At 37.9% G+C, this 22,953-nt stretch overlaps 1 protein-coding gene across 1 annotated transcript; it reads left to right on the top strand.

Annotated features, from left to right (window-relative positions):
* Positions 1-5,624: 5,624 nt before the first annotated feature.
* SLC7A13 (solute carrier family 7 member 13) lies at positions 5,625-22,522 on the top strand. The gene is made up of 4 exons (XM_010358172.2): positions 5,625-6,407; positions 13,281-13,412; positions 18,426-18,787; positions 21,928-22,522. Exons 1-4 carry the CDS (start codon positions 5,723-5,725, stop codon positions 22,189-22,191), a joined length of 1,443 nt encoding a protein of 480 aa, XP_010356474.1. The 5' UTR covers positions 5,625-5,722; the 3' UTR covers positions 22,192-22,522.
* The last annotated feature ends 431 nt before the right edge of the window (positions 22,523-22,953 follow it).

The following is a 22,953-nucleotide window of genomic DNA, read 5'->3' as shown; positions in this document are numbered from 1 at the left end:
ATGACTGGTGGGTTCAAAACTTCAATGGAGAAAGAAATTGAAGATGTGGTGGGAATAGCAAGAGAACCAGAAGTGGAACTACAAGCTTGTGATAAAATCTGTAGAGATCAGGAATTGCTTCTTGTGAATGAGCAAAGAAAATGGTTTCTTGAGATCTATAACTGGTGAAGATGCTGTGAACATTGTTGAAATGATGAAAAAGGATTTAGAGTATTACATAAACTTAGCTGATAAAACAGCAGCAATGTTTGAAAGGATCAACTCCAATTTAGAAAGAAGTTCTACTGTGGGTAAAATGCTGTCAAACAGCATAGCGTGCTGCAGAGAAATCTTTCATGAAGGGAAGAGTCAATTAATGAGGCAAACTTGATAGTTGTCTTATTTTAAGAAATTGCCATACTGGTCAGGTGCAGTGGCGCACTCCTGTAATCCCAGCACTTTGGGAGGCTGAGGCAGGCGGATCACCTCAGGTTAGATGCTTGAGACCAGCCTGGCCAACATGACGAAACCCCGTCTGTACTAAAAATGCATAAATTAGTTGGGTGTGGTGGAGCATGGCTGTCATCCCAGCTACTTGGGAGGCTGAGGCAGGAGAATTGCTTGAACTCAGGAGGCAAGTTGCAGTGAGCCAAGATCACACCACTGCACTCCAGCCTGGGTGACAGAGCAAGATTCTGTCTCAAAAAAAAAAAAAAAAAGAAAGAAAAGAAAAAGAAAAAACAAAAAAAACTGAAAACAGACAATAAAACCACACAAAAACCCAAAAAAGAAATTGTCACAGCCACCTCTGCCTTGGCAACCGCCACCCTGATCAGTCAGCAGCCATCAACATTAAGGTAAGACCATCCACCAGCGAAACATTACAACTTGTTGAAGCTCAGATAATCATAAGCGTTTTTTTTTTTTTTTTTTTTTTTTTTTAAGCAATAAAGCATTTTTAAAATATCTTTAAGGACATAATTCTATTACACACTTAAAGGACTACAATGTAGAATAAACATAACTTTTATATGCATTGGGAAACCAAAATATTTCTGTGATTTGTTTTATTACAATATTCACTTTGTTGTGGTGGTCTGGAGCTGAGCCTGCAAAATTTTTGAGGTATGCCTATGAAGATCATGAGCTTTGGATAACCCAGGACTAGATGTAAATCCTGGCTCTTCTACTTCCAAGAGAGATGAAATGGACAAGTTCCCTAAAACCTTTAAACATTTTTTTTTGCATAGCTGTACAATTGAGTTAATAATATATACTCTCTAAGATTGACACTTTCAGTCCTGTCATCATGACAGTTCTTCTCTTAGTAGTGTAATTATAGAAAAAGAAAAACAAAGATAAAAAGAAATATCATTGTAAATCTTCAGGTGGCAACACTTAATGCCATTCAATATGTCTCCTCTCTTTTGTTTTCAGTCTCCTGTTGCCACAAGTCATTTATAAGATGATATGAACATGACAGTTTTTCAGTCAGCTTTCTGAAGTTCCTGTCCAAAAAGCTGAATATACCTACGTGCTGTGTGAAAGATATTCATCTGGGCACTGAAGGAACTATGCAGCTGAGTCTAATATTGGAGAACTTACACATCTTCCTCTTTGATGTATAATAGTAGGCCCACACAGAATGTCCAAGAATAACCTCCTTAGACTAGAGGGCACTGCTTCAAGGAATATATCTCCTGAGTTTGGAGAATCTCTGATATTCTTGAAAGTTAACAGAAATGGGGATTGACTTCCCAGCCTATCTCTCATCTTACATTCTTCATTTTCAGAGTCATGGACCTACCTGAGTACTATAGTGAACCAGGAATGCAGAACACATCATAGCCTTTTGCTCCTTATATTAGGAATCAAGAAGATTTAGAAGCAGAGCCTCTAAATCTATATCTATGTCTTTCTATATCTATGCCTATACCTTTAATGAATCTTGTCTCTATCTTTATTATGTATTTAGGTATTTATAAAAATTAACAGGATTTACTCTGTTACAGAGATTTGACCTTAAGCAACTATGGTAGTAGCTGGGCAGTCTCTACAAGGCTGTTGTCCTTAAGTCTGATGCTGGGAACTTGAAGTTCAAGTAATTCAGAAAGGGCAATATATGTAAAAGTGAGGGAGAGCAAAAACAAATTGGAACTCACAGGCATGAGTTGAAGACCAGGAAGATGGATTGAAATCTGTGCCAGCTCTCATGACCTCTGACCTCAATGGTGTGGGTATCTTGCAGAAGTTGAGGTCCATTATCATGGAACTAAATATACATGCTTGCCCCAGGAGCTGTAAAAGCTGAAGGAGGATCTCACAGAAGGTGGAGGAATTGTACACTCAGTCACAACCCCACATTAATGAGGAAAACCAGCAGATACATGACAATGACAGCAATTATATGGGTCATCACATATTAAACAATGAATGTTGTAAAAGAAAAACTGCACTATTTGTTAAAAATAGCAAGACAGATTTCATTTGAGCTACTGAAATAAGGGAGAGAGACTTCAGTATCGAACTGAGCTCAACTCCAAATACAGCAAAGACAGCTGGGGATTTGTAGTCAATGAACAGAATGAGGGGGTTAATGGATGGACAGTTACCAAGAAGAGCTTGATTGTATATCAAGAGTGAGGAGATTCTTGCTAAGCTGAGCTGAGCTGGCCAAGGATGAGGCCTGGTCAGGAAGAGAGATCAAAGGAGCCTGACTGAAGTTTGGTCATGGGGAAACTTCTTATCAGTGTGAACTACCAATGCAATTGCTGTTTCACTTCTGTACTCCAAATCTCACACAGACATCTTCCTTATGAGAATTCCTTCCTTATGAGAATCTTCCTAATTGAGAATTTAGGAAAACGTGGTTCAGTCTAGCCAAGGTAACAACTACAAAATGACCACACTCCCATTTGGTGGCCCTGGTTCTTCTGGACTTTTATATTTTCCTGTTGTGAGATCCAAGGCTTGGGTAGTGGATTCCCTCACCATCTTCCCTAAGAGTAGAATGTGAGGTGGGGAATTTATTGGTGGGACAATGGTCACCTTTGTCCCATGCTTCTACTTTGTCTCTATTGCAGCCAAGGGCAGATCTGACTAGGCTCGTCAAACTTTAACCCACTTTGCTAGCTTTTAGCTAGTTTCACTGTTTTAAAAGATTACTAACTCTAAACAAATGTCACATAGCTAAGCAGTACATCACAAGACTCCCTTGAACTTCCCTATAGACACCATCTCTGACGTATGTATGGGTCACAGTGGTAGCAGTTGCCTACATTGTTTTTCAGGAACCTAGAGTCAACTCCTGTCCAGTTTAAACCAGGTGAGACCACCACCCCTCCACCTGGGTGGGCCTCCACGAATGTCTGATATGGGATCTTTTGACATCAGAGTGCCATTTATAAGATGTCATTTATAAGCTCCACCCTCATATCATGATAACATTATCATTTTCTGAACATCCATCCTATGAGGATCCATGATGCTTGAATGTGCTTGCACAGAACATCAGTTATCTCACTTATCCTTATCCCCAGTCACCTTTCTCCATGCCTCAGACCACCTACTCCTCGATCCCATAAATATTCTTAAACCCCATCTATGAGGAGGCAGATCTGAGACCTGTTCTCCCATCTCTTCACTTGGCTTAAAGAGAAAGGAATAAATCCTTTCTTTTTTGGAAAGCTTATCATCTTGGTCATTGGCATACTGTGCAGTGAACAAAACAGGCCTGGTTCAGTAACACAATCTTATGGAGAGCTTTCTGGTATTCTTTTCACACTTCTAGGTCCTTGCTTTTTGAGACGAGAAAGAAGGCACGGTTTTATTTGGGACATGGACCTTGTTGTGTTTACTGAAATCTATATAGTTTTTTGTTTGTTTGATCGTTTGTTTGAAACAGTCTGGTTCCATCTCCCAGGCTGGAGTGCAGTGGCCCAATCTCAGCTCACTGCAACCTCTGCCTCCCGGGTTCAAGCAGTTCTCCTGCCTCAGTCTCCCTAGTAGTGTGGGCACCACCACACCCAGCTAATTTTGGTATTTTTAGTAGATACGGGGTTTCACCATGTTGGCCAGGCTTGTTTCAAACTCCTGACCTCAGGTGATCTGCCCAGCTTGGCCTCCCAAAGTGCTGGGATTACAGGCATGAGCCACCCACTGCACCCAGCCCTATGTCACTATGTAATATTATCAGTGAATTTTCTTGGATCCAATCTGCCAGAAAATAGCCAGTTTTCCCAAACCAAAGCAAAACCAAGCAATTCCACTTTCACTTACTCTTAGGGGACAATTGAGAAATACTTTACTTTACTAGGCCGGGCGTGGTGGCTCACGCCTATAATCCCAGCACTTTGGGAGGCAGAGGCGGGTGAATCATCTGAGATCAGGAGTTTGAGACCAGACTGGCCAACATGGGGAAACCCTATCTCTACCGAAAAAAGTCCCCACAAAAGTTAGCTGGGTGTGGTGGTGCATGTCTCTAGTCCCAGCTTAAAAAAAAGAGACAGAGAGAGAGAGAGGGAAATTCTTATTTCCTAGGCTTAAATGTGCTCCAGGCTTATGAGCCTTTGGAAATTCTCAGGACAGGGCTTTTCATTATAAAGTCAACAAACGTGGGAGCCACTCCTAGACTTGTAGGTTAGGACAAGACAGTTAGGATCCTCCTTCCCTTTGTCCCTGGGGCCAGTTCTTCTCCTGTACTTTCTGTTCACAATTTTCTGTATGTGACTAAGGCTATCAGAATGATAGGTGACTGGTTAAATGACAGGCTTATGTTTCAGTACATTTCCCTCCCTTGCCTTGCTAATTAGCTTCTGTGGATATAAGCCTGATGAATTGTTTCCTGAAAGCTTAGTGATTTAAAAAAATGTGAAGAAGAGGGAGTCAAGGCAGTAAAAGGATAGTGAGCTAATTCCTCCATGTTCATGGGAAGAGGTCAGTATTTGCTTCCTAAAGTTGAGATATTTAGAAATAAAAGTCTTTTTGTATTATTTAGCGTTATGAAGGCAACCACCAAAAAGATCTAAAACCATACATACTTTAAAATGGTTGGCTTCTAATCCCAGCAATTTGGGAGACAAGGCGGGAGGATCACTTGAGCACAGGAGTTCAAAACCAGCCTGGGCAACAAAGTGAGACCCTCATCTCTAACAAAAACAAAACAAAACAACCACCACCAAAAGCCTTAGTCAAGGGTGGTGGCTCATGCCCGTAGTCCCAGCTACTTGGGAGGCTAAGGTGGAAGAGTTACTTGAGTCCAGGAGGTCAAGGCTATACTCCAGCCCAGGTGACAGAGTGAGACTCTGTCTCAAAAAATAAAATAAAATAATAAAATAAAATGATTGTTTCCAAAGGAGGGAACTGGGAATGCATTTTGGAAGCAGTGAAGTAGAGCAGGAAGCCCCAGCTTTGCACTGTAATCCATGTCTTCTTGGAAATTCCTTTTTTAAAAAATCTGAGTGCATGATTTTGATAATAATTAAAAGACAAATCAGACCAAAGCCTTCTACATCTTGGTTTATTTTATTGAATGTGTCACATATATTTTGTTACTTATTATTTTTTGTCCCCATCTTCCACTTCTATTTTGTTAATTATTAAAACCAAGCTATACTTAATGAAAAGGGAACAGAAAGGACAGCATTATTTTATTTCAGGAATCCATCAACATCCTTTGCAGCTACATAGGCAGGAAAATCTAGAAATTGTAATTTATATAGAATTTGAAAGCTCTTCAAGTACAATGGATAGAGGGAAGAAAATACAGCTCAAGAGAGTGTTTGGATATTGCTGGGGCACAAGTTTTTTACTTATTAACATCATTGGTGCAGGAATTTTTGTGTCCCCCAAAGGTGTGTTGGCATACTCTTGCATGAACGTGGGAGTCTCCCTGTGCGTTTGGGCTGGCTGTGCCATACTGGCCATGACATCAACTCTTTGTTCTGCAGAGATAAGTATAAGCTTCCCATGCAGTGGAGCTCAATACTATTTTCTCAAGAGATACTTTGGCTCTACGGTTGCTTTCTTGAATCTCTGGACATCCTTGTTTCTGGGGTCAGGGGTAGTTGCTGGCCAAGCTCTGCTCCTTGCTGAGTACAGCATCCAGCCTTTTTTCCTCAGCTGCTCTGTCCCAAAGCTGCCAAAGAAATGTCTGGCATTGGCCATGTTGTGGATTGTAGGAATTCTGACTTCTCGTGGTGTGAAAGAAGTGACTTGGCTTCAGATGGCTAGCTCAGTGCTGAAAGTGTCCATACTGAGCTTCATTTCCCTAACTGGAGTAGTGTTCCTGGTAAGAGGGAAAAAGGAGAATGTAGAACGGTTTCAGAATGCTTTTGATGCTGAATTTCCAGATATCTCTCACCTTATACAAGCCATCTTCCAAGGATATTTTGCATATTCAGGCGGGGGATGCTTTACACTTATAGCAGGTAACAATCTGTTGAGGAAAAAAAAATCTAAAATCATGACTTATTGCATACAATATGAAATGCCTATCATTTGTTGTATTTTGAGTCTTAAATGATTCAATGTTTCTTTCTTCTTTGTGACTTTCTAAATCAGATCATGCCAGCCTTGCACTTGTTACCTACTCTTAATTATCTTCCTGTTTATTCTAAGGTACTTATTTGATTGAACAGCTTCTCTTTTTCAACTTTCCTTTCTGGGACCACAGATATGGGACTTCTGTGTTAATCTGTATCCTTTCTGTTAATGGATGAAAGCTGGGGTTGTGAAAATATTCCCCACCCATGAAACTGTAAATCCAGGAATGATCCAATGCTGGACTATGTTTGTGTTGTAGATAGGTATGACACATTGAGGTTCTAAGTATTTTTATTTACTTACTTTTGGAATTATGTTTTATATTTTATTAGAACTTTTTCCTTTCATTGATGAATGTAATAATACAAATTGATTTTACATGCAATTGACCTTTTTCACATCAAGCATTCTAGTTAATGATAAAGCTATAATTTTCTTGTGTGCATTATAAAAGCTGCCACCCTACAGCAACCTTGGATGCATTTAAAAGCTAAATTAGGGCTGGGTGTGATGGCTCATGCCTATAATCCCAATGCTTTGAGAGGCTGAAATGGGAGGATTGCTTGAGCCTAGGAGTTTGAGACCAGCCTGTGCAAAATGGTGAGATCCCTCTCCTCAGATTTCTTTTTCTTTCCCTCTTTCTTTTTCTTTCTTTCTCTCTTTCTTTCTCCTTTCTTTCTTTCTTCCTTTCTTCCTTTCTTCCTTCCTTCCTTCCTTCCTTCCTTCCTTCCTTCCTTCCTTCCTTCCTTCCTTCCTTCCTTCCTTCCTTCTTCTTTCTTTCTTTCTTTCTTTCTTTCTTTCTTTCTTTCTTTCTTTCTTTCTTTCTTTCTCTCTCTCTTTCTCTCTCTCTCTCTCTCTTTCTCTCTCTCTTTCTTTCCTTTCTTTTCTTTTCTTTCTTTCTTTTTTTTTTGAGACAGAGTTTTCCTCTTGTTGCCCAGCCTGGAGTACAGTGGTGTGATTTCAGCTCACTGCAACCTCCAGGGTTCAAGCAATTCTCCTGCCTCAGACTCCAGGATAGCTGGGAATACAGGTGTGAACCACTATGCCCGGCTTATTTTTGTATTTTTAGTAAAGACAGGTTTTCACTATGTTGGCCAGGTTGGTCTCAAACACTTGACCTCAGGTAAGCCAACTGTCTCTACTTCCCAAAGTGCTGGGAGTGCAGGCATGAGCCACAATGGCCATGGCCACCTCCTCAGATTTCTGAAAAAATTATCTGAACATAGAAGTGCACACTTTTAATCCTAGCTACTAAGAGGCTGAGGTGGGAGGATCGCTTGAGCCCAGGAGTTTGAGGCTGCAGTAAGCTGTGATTGCACCACTGCACTCCAGTTTGGGCTACAGAGTGAGACCCTGTCTCAAAAAAAAGAAAAATAAATAAATAAATAAATAAATAAATAAATAATAAGTTAGCCCACAATGCAAAGATACTATAACCAGGATTATAGGAGCCCGAAAGAGGCTCCCTTCCTTCCCCTAGCCTCCAGACGAGTACTCCCTGGACACCCAAAACAGGAACTTCTCCAGCAGTTCAGACCCCTTGACCGCAATGACAGCACTGGGCAGCTGACTGAAGTGGGTGGCAAAGTGGAACAGCATCTTCTTGATTCACTCGTGACATCAGAGAAGAGCAACAAGTGCTGGATTTTTGCCTTGCACTTTTACTATGCTCTTAAGCATCATTATTTTTATATATTCAGGGATCATATACAGGTTTACTACATGGATTTATTTGTATAATAGTGAGGTCTGGGCTTCTAGTGTACCCATCACCCTAACAGTGAACATGTACCCAGTAGGTAATCTTTCAACCCTTATCCCCCACCTACTCTCCCCACTTTTGGAATCATCAGTGTCACAGTTTCCTCTGTATATCCATGTGTACTCACTGTTTAGCTCCCATATATAAGTGAGAATATACAGTATTTGATTTTCCATTTTTGAATTATTTCTCTTAGGATGATGGTCTCTATTTGCATCCATGTTGCTGGAAAAGACATGATCTCATTATTTTTATGGTTGCATAGTATTCCATAGTGTGTATATACCACATTTTAAAAGAATCCAGTCATGCATTGATGGACACTTAGGTTGATCCCATGACTTTGCTATTGTGAATAGTGCTGCAATAAACATGCAAGTGCGGAGGTCGTTTTGATATAACAATTTCTATTCCTGTGGGTAGAGACGCAGTAGTGGAATTGCTGGGTCAAGTGATAGTTCTGCTTTTTGCTCTTTGTAGGTTCTTAAGTATCTTTAAAGAGTAGAGAAGCATAGATATTGTAGATTGCTCTGAGGCTGTATACCCTTCCCTTCAATGTTAGAACAGAAGTTTTCATCTTTTCATTTTCAAAGTCCGTCTTTTCCCTTGAATTCTTTATCTTTTCCCTTCCATCACCTCAAGGACTTTTCTTTCACATTCTTTTATTTCATTTTTTCTTAACTTCAATCTTTTTAAAAAAATCAGTTCTTTTCCTTGTTATTTAAATATGTATCAGACTCTTAACTACTGAACAAAACTTTTTAAAATCTCAAGTCCCCCACCACTGATTTATCTATCATTCGTGAAATCATTTGAGTAGCCACCATCTTTTCAAAGACTGTTTTTAAAACCTTGTACTAGTGCCTCAAGATGAGTAAGACACAGTCTTTATCAAAGAGGCTTACAGTCTAGCAGGAGAGGCAATACCTAGATTTGGGTCTGCTGTTACCAACTATAGCAAATATTTTCTCCTTTCCAGTCTCTTTTTTTATCTGCAAAATGTACATCATGGTTTAAAATCACTATAATTCTTGCCTTATAAACAAATAATTTGATACAGTATTTAATAGATAGCCATAACGGAACAATATAATTACTTTGGAAATCAGCAGAAAGGTCACTTTTTGCTGTCACTGAGTGGAAAAGGTGGCAATTTGAATTGAATCCACAAAATTCCAGAAAAATATGAGTGAAGCCATGGAGAATAGAAGCATGCAGCGTAGATAGAAGACAAGGTATGTAACCTCAGGTGACTACAAAATGGTTTCCATCTGAGAGTCTTGGTATTAAATATGATTACTAAGGCAAGTACATACAAAGTTGAAGGACAAAATATATAGGGTTGATTACTAAGGCAAGTACATAGAGAGACGAAGGACAAAATGGCATAGAGTCGGAGGGAGACAGATGACTGGACAATGCCAACTTTTAAGCAGGAGGTAGAGAAAGAAGATTCAGTGAAGAAGCCAGAGGAGGCTCAGAGTGTTATAGAGGAAAATCAGAATATGTTTCAAAAAGCAGGGGATGATCTATCTGGTTAAATGCTTCAGAAGTCAAGGAGCATGAGGACTGGTTAGAGCACCGTCACTGATGATGTAAGAAGTCATTGGTGAATTTTGAACACGAGAGGAAGTCAGTTTGCATTGAGTTAAAAATAAGGTATTGAGAAAAGAAAGCTATGAGGATATTTCTGTTTTACGTGGCTTGTGATTAAATGGGCCAATTTCAGCAGCTGGCATAACCAGCAAAAGTTTCTCATTGTTTCTTGCTTTCAAGGCTAGAAGCAGTATTTCTGGATTTTTATTTGAGCCAGTTTCATTGTATCCCATTGCAGAGATGTGTCATTGTTAGACAATTATTGTCAGCTGAAAATATATTTACAGAATTTATTCATGCTGACCTATAAACTGTTATGGAATTCCTCACAAGCCTGTAGTGGTGAACAAAAGTTGGAGGAATTTCAGTGTGTGCTGGAGTTGCTAACTTACAAAATAAATCTTAAGTACATCTAAGTTTTAAGTAACACTTTTACCTGCAAAACAGTGATTTGTAGACAGGTGACTTTGCAAGGTGTAGGAATACCTATCTTTTTTTTAAATTTTTATTTTTTATCACCCAGGCTGGAGTGCAGCTGTGCAATCATAGTTCACCGCAGCCTTGACCTTCTGGGCTCGATTGATCCTCTCACCTCAGCCTCCTGAGTAGCTGCGACTACAGGCACTCACCATCATGCCCAGCTAATTTTTTTTGTGTGTGTGGATTTTTAGTAGAGACGAAGTTTTGGTATGTTGCTCAGACTGGCCTTTAACTTCTGGGCTCCACTGATCCACCTGCCTACACCTCCCAAAGTGCTGGGTTTACAGATGTGAGCCACTACACTTGGCTGGAATACCCATCTTCTAAGTTCAAGAGTCAAGGATATTTGTCGCCTGTCTGGCTATTATAACTTTTTATTATAAATTAAATTGTAATCTCCATCTCCTTTTTACAAATCAAGTACACGATGAGAACAAGTAAAAGGCTCAGAAGAAAGTACAATTAATCCAAAAAATTGCCCTTTTGTCCCAAACCTTTAATAACTATGGTAATTAACAACAACCATATATTCAGCACCTATTATATGCTAAACACTAGGATTGGAATCTTGTCCCTATAGTTTTCACTATAAGGAGATTGAAACCTTGACAGCCAATACATTGTCCAGAAGTCCCACAATAGTAAGTGGTGCAGGCAGGGTTAAAATTAAAACCTTCTCAAATTTTTTACTATTCAAGTTCTCAATTAGCTCAGATTAGTGTACCCCATGGGCATTAGATCTAACCCCTGGGCAGACACAGATGGAAGAAATTTGATGTAGTCAAATGATAGATATTTATTAGCAAAGGGGATTTGGTTTTAAATAGCAGAAACCCACTCACATTAGCTTAAGCAATAAAAGGGGAACTTACTGGAAGGATTATGCTATATTTTAAGGAAGATTTGGGCAACCAATCTTCAGGAGCAACAAAAAATAGGGAAGCAGACTGAACGTGGTGACTCACATTTTTAATCCGCACTTTGGGAGGCCTAGACTGGAGGATTGCTTGAGGCCAGGAGTTGAAGACCAGCCCAGACAACATAGCAAGACCCCGTCTCTATAAAATAAATAATTAATATGAAAAAATAGGGAAGTTCTAGAAATTTTAAAAAAATTGTTTTCTCATCTTCCTTTCTTTTCTAAAACCATTATGTTGCTTTTCTCTTGACCTTTGGTTCAAATTCTTGAGATAAATTTTCTTGTATACTGAAAATGATTGGCTTCTGGTGGATCTGAGGTCTGTTTTTTGTTCCTTGCCACTGGGCAGGGCACAGGGTGCCATTGTATACTATGGTTATAGATGATCATTTCTTCATGGCACAGAGCAATTTTTGGGGTAGGACAAACTTTGGGGAAACGGCGTGATGAATGGAACAATGTTTAACATAAAACTGTCCTAGAAAATCCACTCTATATGATGCCAAATTACAACTTTTTTGGCCTTCTTTGCACTTAATATTGGCATAAAGGAATGGTCAAGAGCATACAGGGAGAGAGAAGTTATGACGGGCTCTTTAACTCCTTTTAGTATACGGTACGAGAAATGTATAATAGGAAAATTTTGCTAGCCAGGGAGAGAGTTTCCTTTCCTATTTTCCAAGAAGTAATTATTTTCCTGAGATCTGAAGGAAGTGTAGAGGTCAACTAGGCAACTAGGAAAGAACATTCCACATAAAAAAACAGACCCTATGGCAAGAAGGGAGAAGACGTTGTTGAGGAACTGCAAAGGCCAGTCTGTCTGTATCTGTCTATATATGAAACACAGATAGCAAGAGAAACTATCACATTGTCACATAATATATCTCCATAGCACTTAGTTTCTTTTCATATAGACACTTTCCATAGTTTCATTATTTTAACCTCCTATTTATGCAATTATTTAACTCATGTGTAGCTTTTCTTCTTGAGGTCAAACTTCATGTAGTTTCTGCTCACCGCTGGATTCCCACTATCCAAACTCAGTGCCTGGACTTAATAGATGAGGCTAAACACGTAAGTAGGCTTCAAATGGTACAGGACTTACGGGCTCCGATTTCATTTTTTATTCTTCAGTCTTTCTTCAGGAATTTTACCATCCATGGAGAAAATGAAGCATATTTCATATTTTTCTTCATTTAGCTATGTTAGGCAGGTGGGTGTGTAGCAGTCCACCAGTGTGTGCTTGTGTGTGTGTGTGTGTGCGCGCGCACGCATTTCAGTGTATGTGTAGTGGTGGTGGCTGAATGAATAGGAAGAGCCTAGCCCAATTCTTGACACATGGAGCGATGCTGGTAGGAATGTAAATTAGTATAATGTCTATGGAAAACAGTATGGAGATTTCTCAAAGAACTAAAAATAGAACTACAATTTGATCCAGCAATCCCACTACTGGGTATCTATCCAAAAGAAAATAAATCAATAGGATACCTGCACTCATGTTTATCACAACACTATTGTGTGTTTGTATATACATATATGTACACACCACAGTATACTACACAGCCATAAAAAATAATGAAATCATGTCTTTTTCAGCAACATGAATAGAGCTGGAGACCATCATCCTAAGTGAAATAACTCAAAAATAGAAAGAGAAATATTATACCTTCTCACTAATAATTAACTACAAAATGTGTACTTATGGATGTAGAGAGTAAAATGATGACCCATAGAGACTTGGAAGGGAGAGGGAGTGGACAGGTGGCTGATGAAAAATTACTTAACAGGTACAATGTACGTTATTCAGGTGATGGATACCCTAAAACCCTGACTTGACCACCACACAATCTATGCATGTAATAAAATCATAGAAAAGGCATAACCATCCTTGGTATGCTTGTGCCCCATAAATTTATACAAATACAAAAATATTAATCTAAAAATAATGAATTTTAGAAATAATGTTTACCAATTATGATTTTGTCCTCTTTTGTGTTATAGGGGAGCTGAAGAAACCCAGAACAACAATTCCCAAATGCATATTTACTGCGTTACCTCTGGTGACTGTAGTTTATTTACTGGTTAACATTTCCTATCTGACTGTTCTTACACCCAGGGAAATTCTCTCTTCAGGTTTGTATGCAAATGGCTAAAACAATAAATAAAGTGCTGGTCCTTTCAACATACCTTAACTATCATTTCACCAGTCAGGACCACTGTTTACTCTTCATTATTCTATATATATAATCAACTTATAATTTTCTAAAATAACAGAGGGCCAAAGGGAATGATTTGTCTTAGAAAAGATATTCCTCTTTAAGCATGGTTATGCCTTTTCTGATAGTATGGAAAGATGTATATAATGTTGATGTATGGTGTAGATCAGATTGAAAATATTAGTATTCCTTTCATGATCTCATCTCACCAGAGTGACACTGTGTAATCAGTGTTTACATCTATTGCAAAACTTTCAAAATGTTTGAGTCTCAATGTTTTTCTAGTGTCACAAAAAATGATCAATTGGAAATGTAGAATATTGGCAGTTAAAAGAGTAGACGCTAATGTTCAATTGATGCATATAATTAATATTGATGTATAAAACAATACGGTTTACCATGAACAACTCTGAAATTCATGGCGGCAAAGGGTCCTGAACATATTGGAAATCTGACCAAAAAATAGCTATCTTAGAGGCCAAATTGTAGAATAAAGAATAAAAGAATGAGAAAATCTTAAATAAATGTACATTTAAAAATGAGTAACAGATTCAAGGAATAAAAGGAAATTTGGAAAGAAATGAGAAACAGGGAAAGTGGAAGACTAGTAATTTCCTCAAGTCAGCATTAAACCACCTCGTGAGATAAATCTACCACCCAGTACCTTTAGGACTAATCTCTTTTGAGCAGCTATTATTGTTTTGGTGAATTTTTGAGGCATGGAGGCAAACCTAAGGGAGATTTTGATAAAAAATTCTGTAAACTTTGCCTCAATTCTTATGTTACTGCCCTGCAGGGTGCTGCCATATGGTATCAGTGCTGATTCATAATGGTCTAGGTATCTTAGGCACTTCTAAACTAGATGTAATCAAGCTTCTGAGTGTCTGTGAGAACAAACCAAATGCAAATTCAGATCAGAACAAGCAGTGATTTATTAACTACCTTGATTATATAAAGAATAAATTTACAAAGTTAATAGTGGGTGTGGTCGGGGCTGCTGGTCAGCTAGCACTGTTGTTACAGTTCGTTGAAGCTGGCATCTGTTATGACTACCAGTGCTCCGTCCATACGGTTGTTAAAAAGTCATGAACATCTCCTTTGGTGTCATTTTGGTGTCATAATGGTTACAGCAATTTTGTAGGTGGCACAATGGTTTTGGCACGTGTAGAAGACTCATGAAGCATTTTGATCATCATCACTTGTAATTTGGCTACAATGCTTATTTTTTAGGCATATCATTTTTAGACTTTTTGTTTAAATTCTAAATTAATGTTTCTGAGTCCAAATATCTGCATGTTTATTGTACAGGAAATTTAAATTAAGAAAAAAATCAGAGTCATACATGAAAAAATATATGTGTAGGTATAGTAATCATAGCTTTATGTATGATAGCAAAAATTAAAAATCATAAAAATATCCAACAAACTTGAAACAAATAAAAAATTTATGGGAAATGTATATAACAGAATATTCTGTGATTTGTAAAAGATGATATTGTTGATGGACACTTGAAGAAAAGGGACAATGTTTATAATTCAATAATGAGGAAAAAGTCAGGATGTATATAATGATGTAAAACAGTAAATAAGTAGCTAATAATGGTGATCAATGGGAATGATATTGTATGTGACTTTTACTTTATTGTTTGCACTGAATATTATACATTTTCTTTAAGGTGCAAAATTTGTATAATAAGGGGGAACTTATAAGCAAAAGAAATAGGTGGGGTTTTTTTTTGTTTTTTTGTTTTTGTTTTTGTTTGAGACAGAGTCTTGCTCTGTTGCCTAGACTGGAGTCGAGTGGCACAATCTTGCTCACTGCAACCTCCGCCTCCAGGGTTCAAGCACCTCTTGTGCCTCAGTCTTTTGAGTAGCTGGGATTACAGGCATGGGCCACCACACCTGACTAATTTTTGTATATTTAGTAAAGATAAGGTTTTGTCATGTTGGTCAGGCTGTTCCAACTTCAAGTGATTCTCCCTCTTGACCTCTCAAAGGGCTGGTATTACAGGCGTGAGCCACCAGGCCCAAACCTAGGTTCTTAAATTAAGAAATTTTAAAGATTAAGAGATGCATTGTTTTTTTCAAACAGGTATATGTAAAAAATGTGAAAAGTTCCCAGATGAATAAAGAGCATCTATGATGTGGCATGAATTGTATGCTACATTTTATTTAAGGAACATTGAAAGAATTACACCAGGCTGTGATAAATATTAGATTCTAATATTTGTGGTTTACATAGAAAAAGAAACAATGGCATTAATTATGTAATGTTTCTGTCTGTGTCCATGTCAGAGCTCTGACTTGTTTCTTCACATATTTTCCTCCTAGGGAAAAAAAAAGCCTTTATTGTGAATAAGTACCACAACTGAGAAGGGAAGGGTGTTCTTCTAGAACAAGGTGTATGGAAATGACTTAGTGAGGAGCCCTGTCCCAGCTTTGAAAATTGAGGATTTCATTGTTCCCAAAGTGCTGCCACAGACTGCTGACAGGGTGCTCACATTTGGTTTTCTTGAGAGTTCCATGCCATATTTAAAACTAGAGAAAATTGGCATAGGACAAGATAATCTAAAACAGTAAATACATTTTATGGAAGCAGAAGCTGAGAAGGTTTCCCTGTCCAGATGCAATCTAAAAGTAGCTGGTCCCAAGTACCCAGATATGGTTAAGAATTTTGGAAAGATAGCCAATGATAGGCAATAAATAAATAAATAAATTTAAAATAATAATAATAATAAAAGAATTTTGAAGAGAAAGTGATTATTTTAGAATCATTTATTGGTAAATTAATGCAATTATTTTCCGAGGTCAATTTTGTAACATCATCCTTATTTTAAAATGTGTATACCTTTGGACTCACAAGTCCCACTTCTAAGAATTTACTCTAAGGAGACTTGAACAACTATCAAGAATGGAAGGCATGAGTGTTTTCATTAAAGCACATTTTATATTAGCAAGAAATTGAACATAAACTACAAATAAAACAATATGAAATGGGTAGATAAACTCATTGACAGTTATATAATGGAATGCTGAGAATTTGCTGAATAATTAGATGCATGCAAATGTACCAATAAGAGCAAGATGCACCTGCAAAAACAAGCCTAAGTGAGCGTACACAAACATGCACACTCATACACAACCCTAATAGGTGCTTATACATTCATACAAAATCTCTAGAAGAGGATCCAAACAGCTGTTAATGGTGGTTCCATTTGCTGCACATGAATGGGAGGTTGGTGAAGAAAGGGACATTTACTTTTCACTTTATGTGCTTCAGTGCTATGTATTTTACTTTTCACCCAAAACATATATGAAATCATTTTTTTTAAAAAAAGAAACAACATATGGAAAGTGTAACAAAGAAAAAACATCCCTTGTGGCATAGAGCTAAAGATGATGTAGAAAGATATATTGTGTTTGCCAGCCAGCACTGACAGAGCTGCACCTGATCCTCCTCAAGTTATAACTAACCACGTTTGTAGAATGCACACTGGGAAATTGAAGGGGAATTTCCTTTGCATTACTGGAAAGAAATATTTTGGAAATGTGATTGAAAATGTGAAATTTATGGAGGTATGGGTGTCCAGGAAAAACAACCAACAATATCTTCCTGAAAAGAACAAGAGATATTTTTAAGGAAGATCCAAAGTTGTAGAACAGCACTAAGGAAAACAAGTGAAATGGCACTTGAAGCTATTTAAAAAGGATTACAAAAATTAAAGATCTTTAAGAACAAGGGCTATTAATGATATTTTAATTTTGTCACATTTGGGAAGTCCTTCCTTGTGTTATAAACCAGTATGCTGATGTCCCAAAAGTCCCCCTAGAAACCAACCTTGGTACAAGAGCATAGGCTCCAAGGACACCTATCCCCAGGGACCTCAGGCCCCATTGTGCTCATTCCATTGAAAAACTGAGAATTTGTTTCTCTCTGACCAAGTGATCTGTCCTAGCATATATTCACATAATATAAACTGAATCAAGTGAATTCTCACAAACAGTGGATGCTTTTCTTCACAGGTGCGTTTTTTTCCTGTGCACTTTTATTAACTTAGTACCCGTAAGGTCTCTTATCTTTAAGCAAAAAAAAAAAAAAAAAAAAAAAAAGTAGAATATTCTCTAATGGTTAGTTTCTTAATCTCAGTACCATGAACATTTTATACTATATATTTTTTTTGCTGTAGAGAACTGTCCTGTGCATTATAAGATGTTTAGCAACATCCTTGACCTCTACTCACCAGATACGAGCAGCAACCTTCTACCTCCCCAGTTGTGACAACCAAAAAAGTCTCCAGACATTGCCAAATGACCCTGAGGAGTAAATTCAACTCCAATTGAGAACTACCGGTCTATAGAAAAGTCCCAAATGTCATACATATTTTTAATGGTGTGTAATTTATTTTCTTCATCTACATGGTTCCTTTTTCTGTGAGGTATTTCAAATTGCGCTGTGCTGTGGGAAAGTCTCATTCTGGTGTCAGTAGTGTTGCACTGTGCTTTTTGGCCTCTGAATGTAACTATTAAGACTCTATAAACTAGTTTTAGAAAGTAAGCATGGATTCAATCATCCATTCAACAAAATCAATTCATTTCACTAGTGTTTATTGAAAGCCTACTATATGTCTGTCACAGAGTGATCCACTAGTTTTATAGAAAATAAATGGATTATCCTTGCCCTCAAAAACATTCTTGGTCTATTGGGGAAGACATATAAAATGATAACCATTTACAATACAGTGTGATGGGGGTCAAATAGACACCTTTATAAGGTGTTATGTAAGTGTAACTAAGGAAATAAACAATAAAATTAAGCAAATTGAATGTTATTCCTTAAGTTTATGTTTTTATTTTGAAATAATATTAAAAGGTTTATCATTAGTATTTCTCTTTTAACACGTTTTCTTTTGTGTATTTTTGTTTTTCTGCAGATGCTGTAGCTATCACATGGGCTAATCGAGTTTTTCCCTCATTGGCATGGATTATGCCTTTTGCTATTTCTACCTCATTATTTAGCAACCTTCTGATTTCTATATTTAAATCATCGAGACCAATATATCTTGCAAGCCAAGAGGGCCAGCTGCCTTTGCTATTTAATACACTTAATAGTCACTCCTCTCCATTTACAGCTGTGCTGCTACTTGTCACTTTGGGATCCCTTGCAATTATCTTAACAAGTCTAATTGATTTGATAAACTATATTTTTTTCACGAATTCATTATGGTCTATATTATTAATGATAGGAATACTAAGGCGGAGATACCAGGAACCCAATCTATCTATACCTTATAAGGTAAAATTGGATTTTCTAATTCTTTTCTGTGTGAAATAACAGATATTGAGTATAACTGTATTTAAGATTATAATCAAAGCATCTATAAGTAGATCTTCTGAATACTCAGTTATTGTGAAACATAAGAATAATCTGGTCTTGGTTTTAATTTTCCTTTTTATTGGCTAGGTTACTCAATATAAAGTCTCTTATATTCCATTTAATGGTTTATTAGAGAGAAAAACAGTTCTCTGGATGGTTGGACAGATGATTATGAGCCTTTTGAACAGATACTATTTTGTCTACTTATGTAACTAGTTATGCATATGAATGTCTTCCACAGTCAGGGTCAGATTTAGCAGATGAGAAACAGAAGAGGCAAGGTGAAGTCACAAGAGATAACATCCACTGTTCTGAAACATCAACTTACTTTGTTGGCAAATTCCAGTCTTTCAACTTCACTTATTTTAAACTGACTTTCAGTCTGTATGAAAAAAATTTTCACAAGAGAGGAGGCAACCATTTAATTGTAGAAAAACAAATAAGCAGCAAAACTTGAGAGCATAAGAATGTTATTGGAGAAAGGTGGCCCTGACACTGATTATCAGAATAATAAAATAATCTTGGTTTCCTAGGTAGGTTGTTCAAAGCTTGGCTTGGATGATCACCTTTAATCCTCTCAGTAATAAAAAGGTGGATTCTATTGTTATTCCCATTTTACAGATGAGAAAACAGACTTAGAAAAGTTAGGTCACTTGCCCAAGCTCACACAGCATGGATTAGAGGAAGATTCAAATCTAGGCAGTCTCTTTGGAGTGTCTGACTCTCGCCAAATACAAAATATAAGAAAGAACTGCTGAGAGAACGAAAGCAATGTTCCCATCACCAACTATGGCTGATTTATGTCCTTCTTTCCTTTCCAGCCTTCTTTTCAACTTCTTCCATCCAGTCATCTCTTAATTGCTGTGTATTTGAGTATTAGTTGTCAAGAGGCAACTATATTTTAAGCACTTTGCTAGGTACTCTGAGTAGAAAAAGAATTAAGACTTGGCTCCTGCGTTTAGACAGGTTATAATCTATCTTGACAGTCATGTAAACCAAAAATCATGGTGTGATGATTGCTACCTAGTGGTCTGCAGAGGAAGCTCAGAGAACACATAGGGAGAGAGATCCAATCTACAGCAGGGCTGGTGGCCATAGTGCCCCTTGGATGTTCCTCCCTAACGTCTGCTCTCTGTATAGTTTCACATGCTGCATCTTTTTAATATGTCTTTTGCTGTTTTCTCATCCACACTTTTGTTAGATCACTGACCCTAATAGATACAATTATAAAGAAGTTATGAACTGGGGGATACATTTGTTATACACAAATAACAGTATAAGATAATCATTAAGAGCTTTGGGCTCAAGCCCAGTTGCTTGGCTAGTAGTTGAGTTTAGTCTTGTTATTGAACCTCTGAACCTCAGTTTCTTCAGATCTAAAATGGGAAAAAATAATACCTATCTCCTATTAACACTGGATGTATTAAGTAAGCTAAGGCATGCAAACAATCCAGGGTCTGACATTGATGGCTATTATTGCTTATGTTATTATTCAACTTACACTTGCATCAGAAAGGAAGGCAAGGCAGCCTTAAGTACAAGTGGCTAAAATTTGTCTTGTATGCCCCCAGGAGCACTCTTTTCTTTTCTCTCAATTATTTGATAATGGATACTGAGCCATGAGACGATAAAGTATCTTTCTTTCTTTCTTTATTTTTTTTAAGATGGAGTCTCACTCTGTCACCCAGGCTGGAGTGCAGTGGCGCGATCTCGGCTCACTGCAAGCTCCACCTCCTGGGTTCACGTCATTCTTCTGCCCCAGCCTCCCGAGTAGCTGGCACTACAGAAGCCCACCACCACATCTGGCTAATTTTTTTGTATTTTTAGTAGAGACGGGGTTTCACCACGTTGGCCAGGATGGTCTTGATCTCCTGACCTTGTGATCTGCCTGTCTCGGCCTCCCAAAGTACTGGGATTACAGGAGTGAGCCACCGTGCCTGGCCTAAAGTATCTTTTTCAGGGATGCTTTATAAACTAAGAAGAGATTTTTTTTTTTTTTTTTTTTTTTTTTTTTTTTTTTTTTTTGAGACAGAGTCTCTTCTTGTCCAGGCTGGAGAGCCTGGAGTGCAGTGGCGTGATCTTGGCTCACTGCAACCTCTGCCTCCTGGGTTCAAGTGATTCTCCTGCCTCAGCCTCCCAAGTAGCTAGGATTACAGGTGCCCACCACCACACCCAGTTAATTTTTTGTTTTTTAGTAGAGACGGGGTTTCACTGTGTTGCCCAGGCTGATCTCGATCTCCTGACCTTGTGATCCACCAGCCTTGGCCTCACAAAGTGCTGGGATTACAGGCGTGAGCCACTATGCCCGGCCAAGAAGAGATTCTTAATGATTAAATCCCAACAAATGATCCTCTAATGAAAGGGTTTTGTTTCATAAATTATGACTAGCTGTGTTATATACCTTTGGGGAATGTAGATTCATATCAGTTATATCTTATATCAATTTTCTCCCTAGGTTGGGTAACGTTGTAGAGAATTCTTATAATTCTAACACAAAACAGGTACCAAGGACTGGTCTTTAAGGCTTTTGGCAAAACAAAAACAAAACATAAAACGGGGAAATTGTTTTAGCTAAAACTTTTGTCTTGATTTTTTTTTTTAAATATGCTGCACCTATAAAGTTATAACACTTACTTGTCAGTATTTACCTGCATAACAGAGGGTCTGAGGATGGTTTTTCTGTTTTGTCATGAATTTCTTACTGCCTTGAGATATTTTCCAAAGAAGATTGTTACTTCCATTGGGCCTTAGAAATTCCCTCTTAACAGATTCATGGTACCCAGATCAGTAGATTGTGATCTTATCAGCAAATGGTCCTAGTTATTTCCATTCATGGACAGTCAAATGCTAGATGCCCATTCCCTCCAACCTGACAATGAGCCTTCAACGTCTCCTTTCACTCAGGCATTTATCTGACTTCTAAGCCAGGTTTATCCAACTTTACAGCTAATTTAGCCTGTTTAATTAGCTTGTATGTTTGCATTTTTATTTATATAAATATGCAGGTATCATTCATGGATGTTCATATCTAATATTTTTTCAAACTTTGCTCTTTTCAGGTGTTTTTGCCATTTCCATTAACTACAATAGTCATCGACGTGGGCTTGGTTGTGATACCATTGATAAAGTCTCCAAATGTGCATTATGTCTATGTGCTTCTGTTAGTTCTCAGTGGATTACTACTTTACATACCTTTAATACATTTTAAAATGAGATTGGCTTGGTTTGAGAAGATGACTTGCTATTTACAATTACTATTTAATATTTGCCTCCCTGATACGTCTGAGGAACAGATGTCAGAAGTGCAAACTGTTAAAAAATAACCTTCTAAAAAACATATATCAGATTCCAAATCAAGGTTAAACACATGATAGAACATTCACGGCTAAATTCCTATGGTAACTATTTTTTTCTCAAATGAAATAAGTAATGTATACAAAAGTGCCCAAGACAGTACCTGGCTTCAAAGTCACTAACAAATTGTTATGCATAACTAAAGCTCTGCTTTGTGTGGTAAAAAACTTTAGTCCTGGTTTGCATAGCTTGATAGAGTGATTATACATCTCCCATTCTCTCACTCTGTTTTCTGTATCCCACCCCTTTTCTACTGAATTTGTGGGGATCCTATAATAAAAGTTAATGACTAAAAATTTTAAAAGCATTCCTTATCTTCATCTTTCCTGAGTCCTTTTTTTTTTTTTTTTGAGGCGAGTGGGGCCGGGGAAGATGCTGAAAGAATAATTCCATTTTTCCAGTTGGCTTTTCCCTTCTAGAATGTAGCATTTTTTCTTTTTTTTTTTTAAATTGAGATGGAGCCTCACTCGTGCCCAGGCTGGAGTCCAGTGGCATGATCTCGGCTCACTGCAACCTCCACCTCCTGGGTTCAAGGGATTCTCCTGCCTCAGCCTCCTGAGTAGCTGGGATTATAGGCGCCTGCCATTATACTCAGCTAATTTTTTGTATTTTTGGTAGAGACTGAGTTTCACCATATTGATCAGGCTGGTCTCAAACTCCTGAACTCATGATTTGCCTGCCTTGACCGCCCAAAGTGTTGGGATTACAGGCATGAGCCGCTGTGCCTAGAC

Source organism: Rhinopithecus roxellana, chromosome 9 (assembly GCF_007565055.1).
Source record: "Rhinopithecus roxellana isolate Shanxi Qingling chromosome 9, ASM756505v1, whole genome shotgun sequence".
In the NCBI taxonomy this organism is placed as follows: Eukaryota; Metazoa; Chordata; class Mammalia; order Primates; family Cercopithecidae; genus Rhinopithecus; species Rhinopithecus roxellana.
Note: the sequence above shows the minus strand (reverse complement) of the source record. Positions and strands in the feature narration are given on the sequence as shown.

What these genes read in the sequence shown, in the direction of transcription:
- SLC7A13 (XM_010358172.2), top strand. Translation starts at nt 5,723, where the DNA reads ATGGATAGAGGGAAGAAAATACAGCTCAAGAGAGTGTTTGGATATTGC. An exon ending in ATGCTTTACACTTATAGCAG is followed by an intron (nt 6,408 to 13,280) that starts GTAACAATCTGT and finishes TTTGTGTTATAG; the next exon opens with GGGAGCTGAAGAAACCCAGA. An exon ending in CAGGGAAATTCTCTCTTCAG is followed by an intron (nt 13,413 to 18,425) that starts GTTTGTATGCAA and finishes GTTTTTCTGCAG; the next exon opens with ATGCTGTAGCTATCACATGG.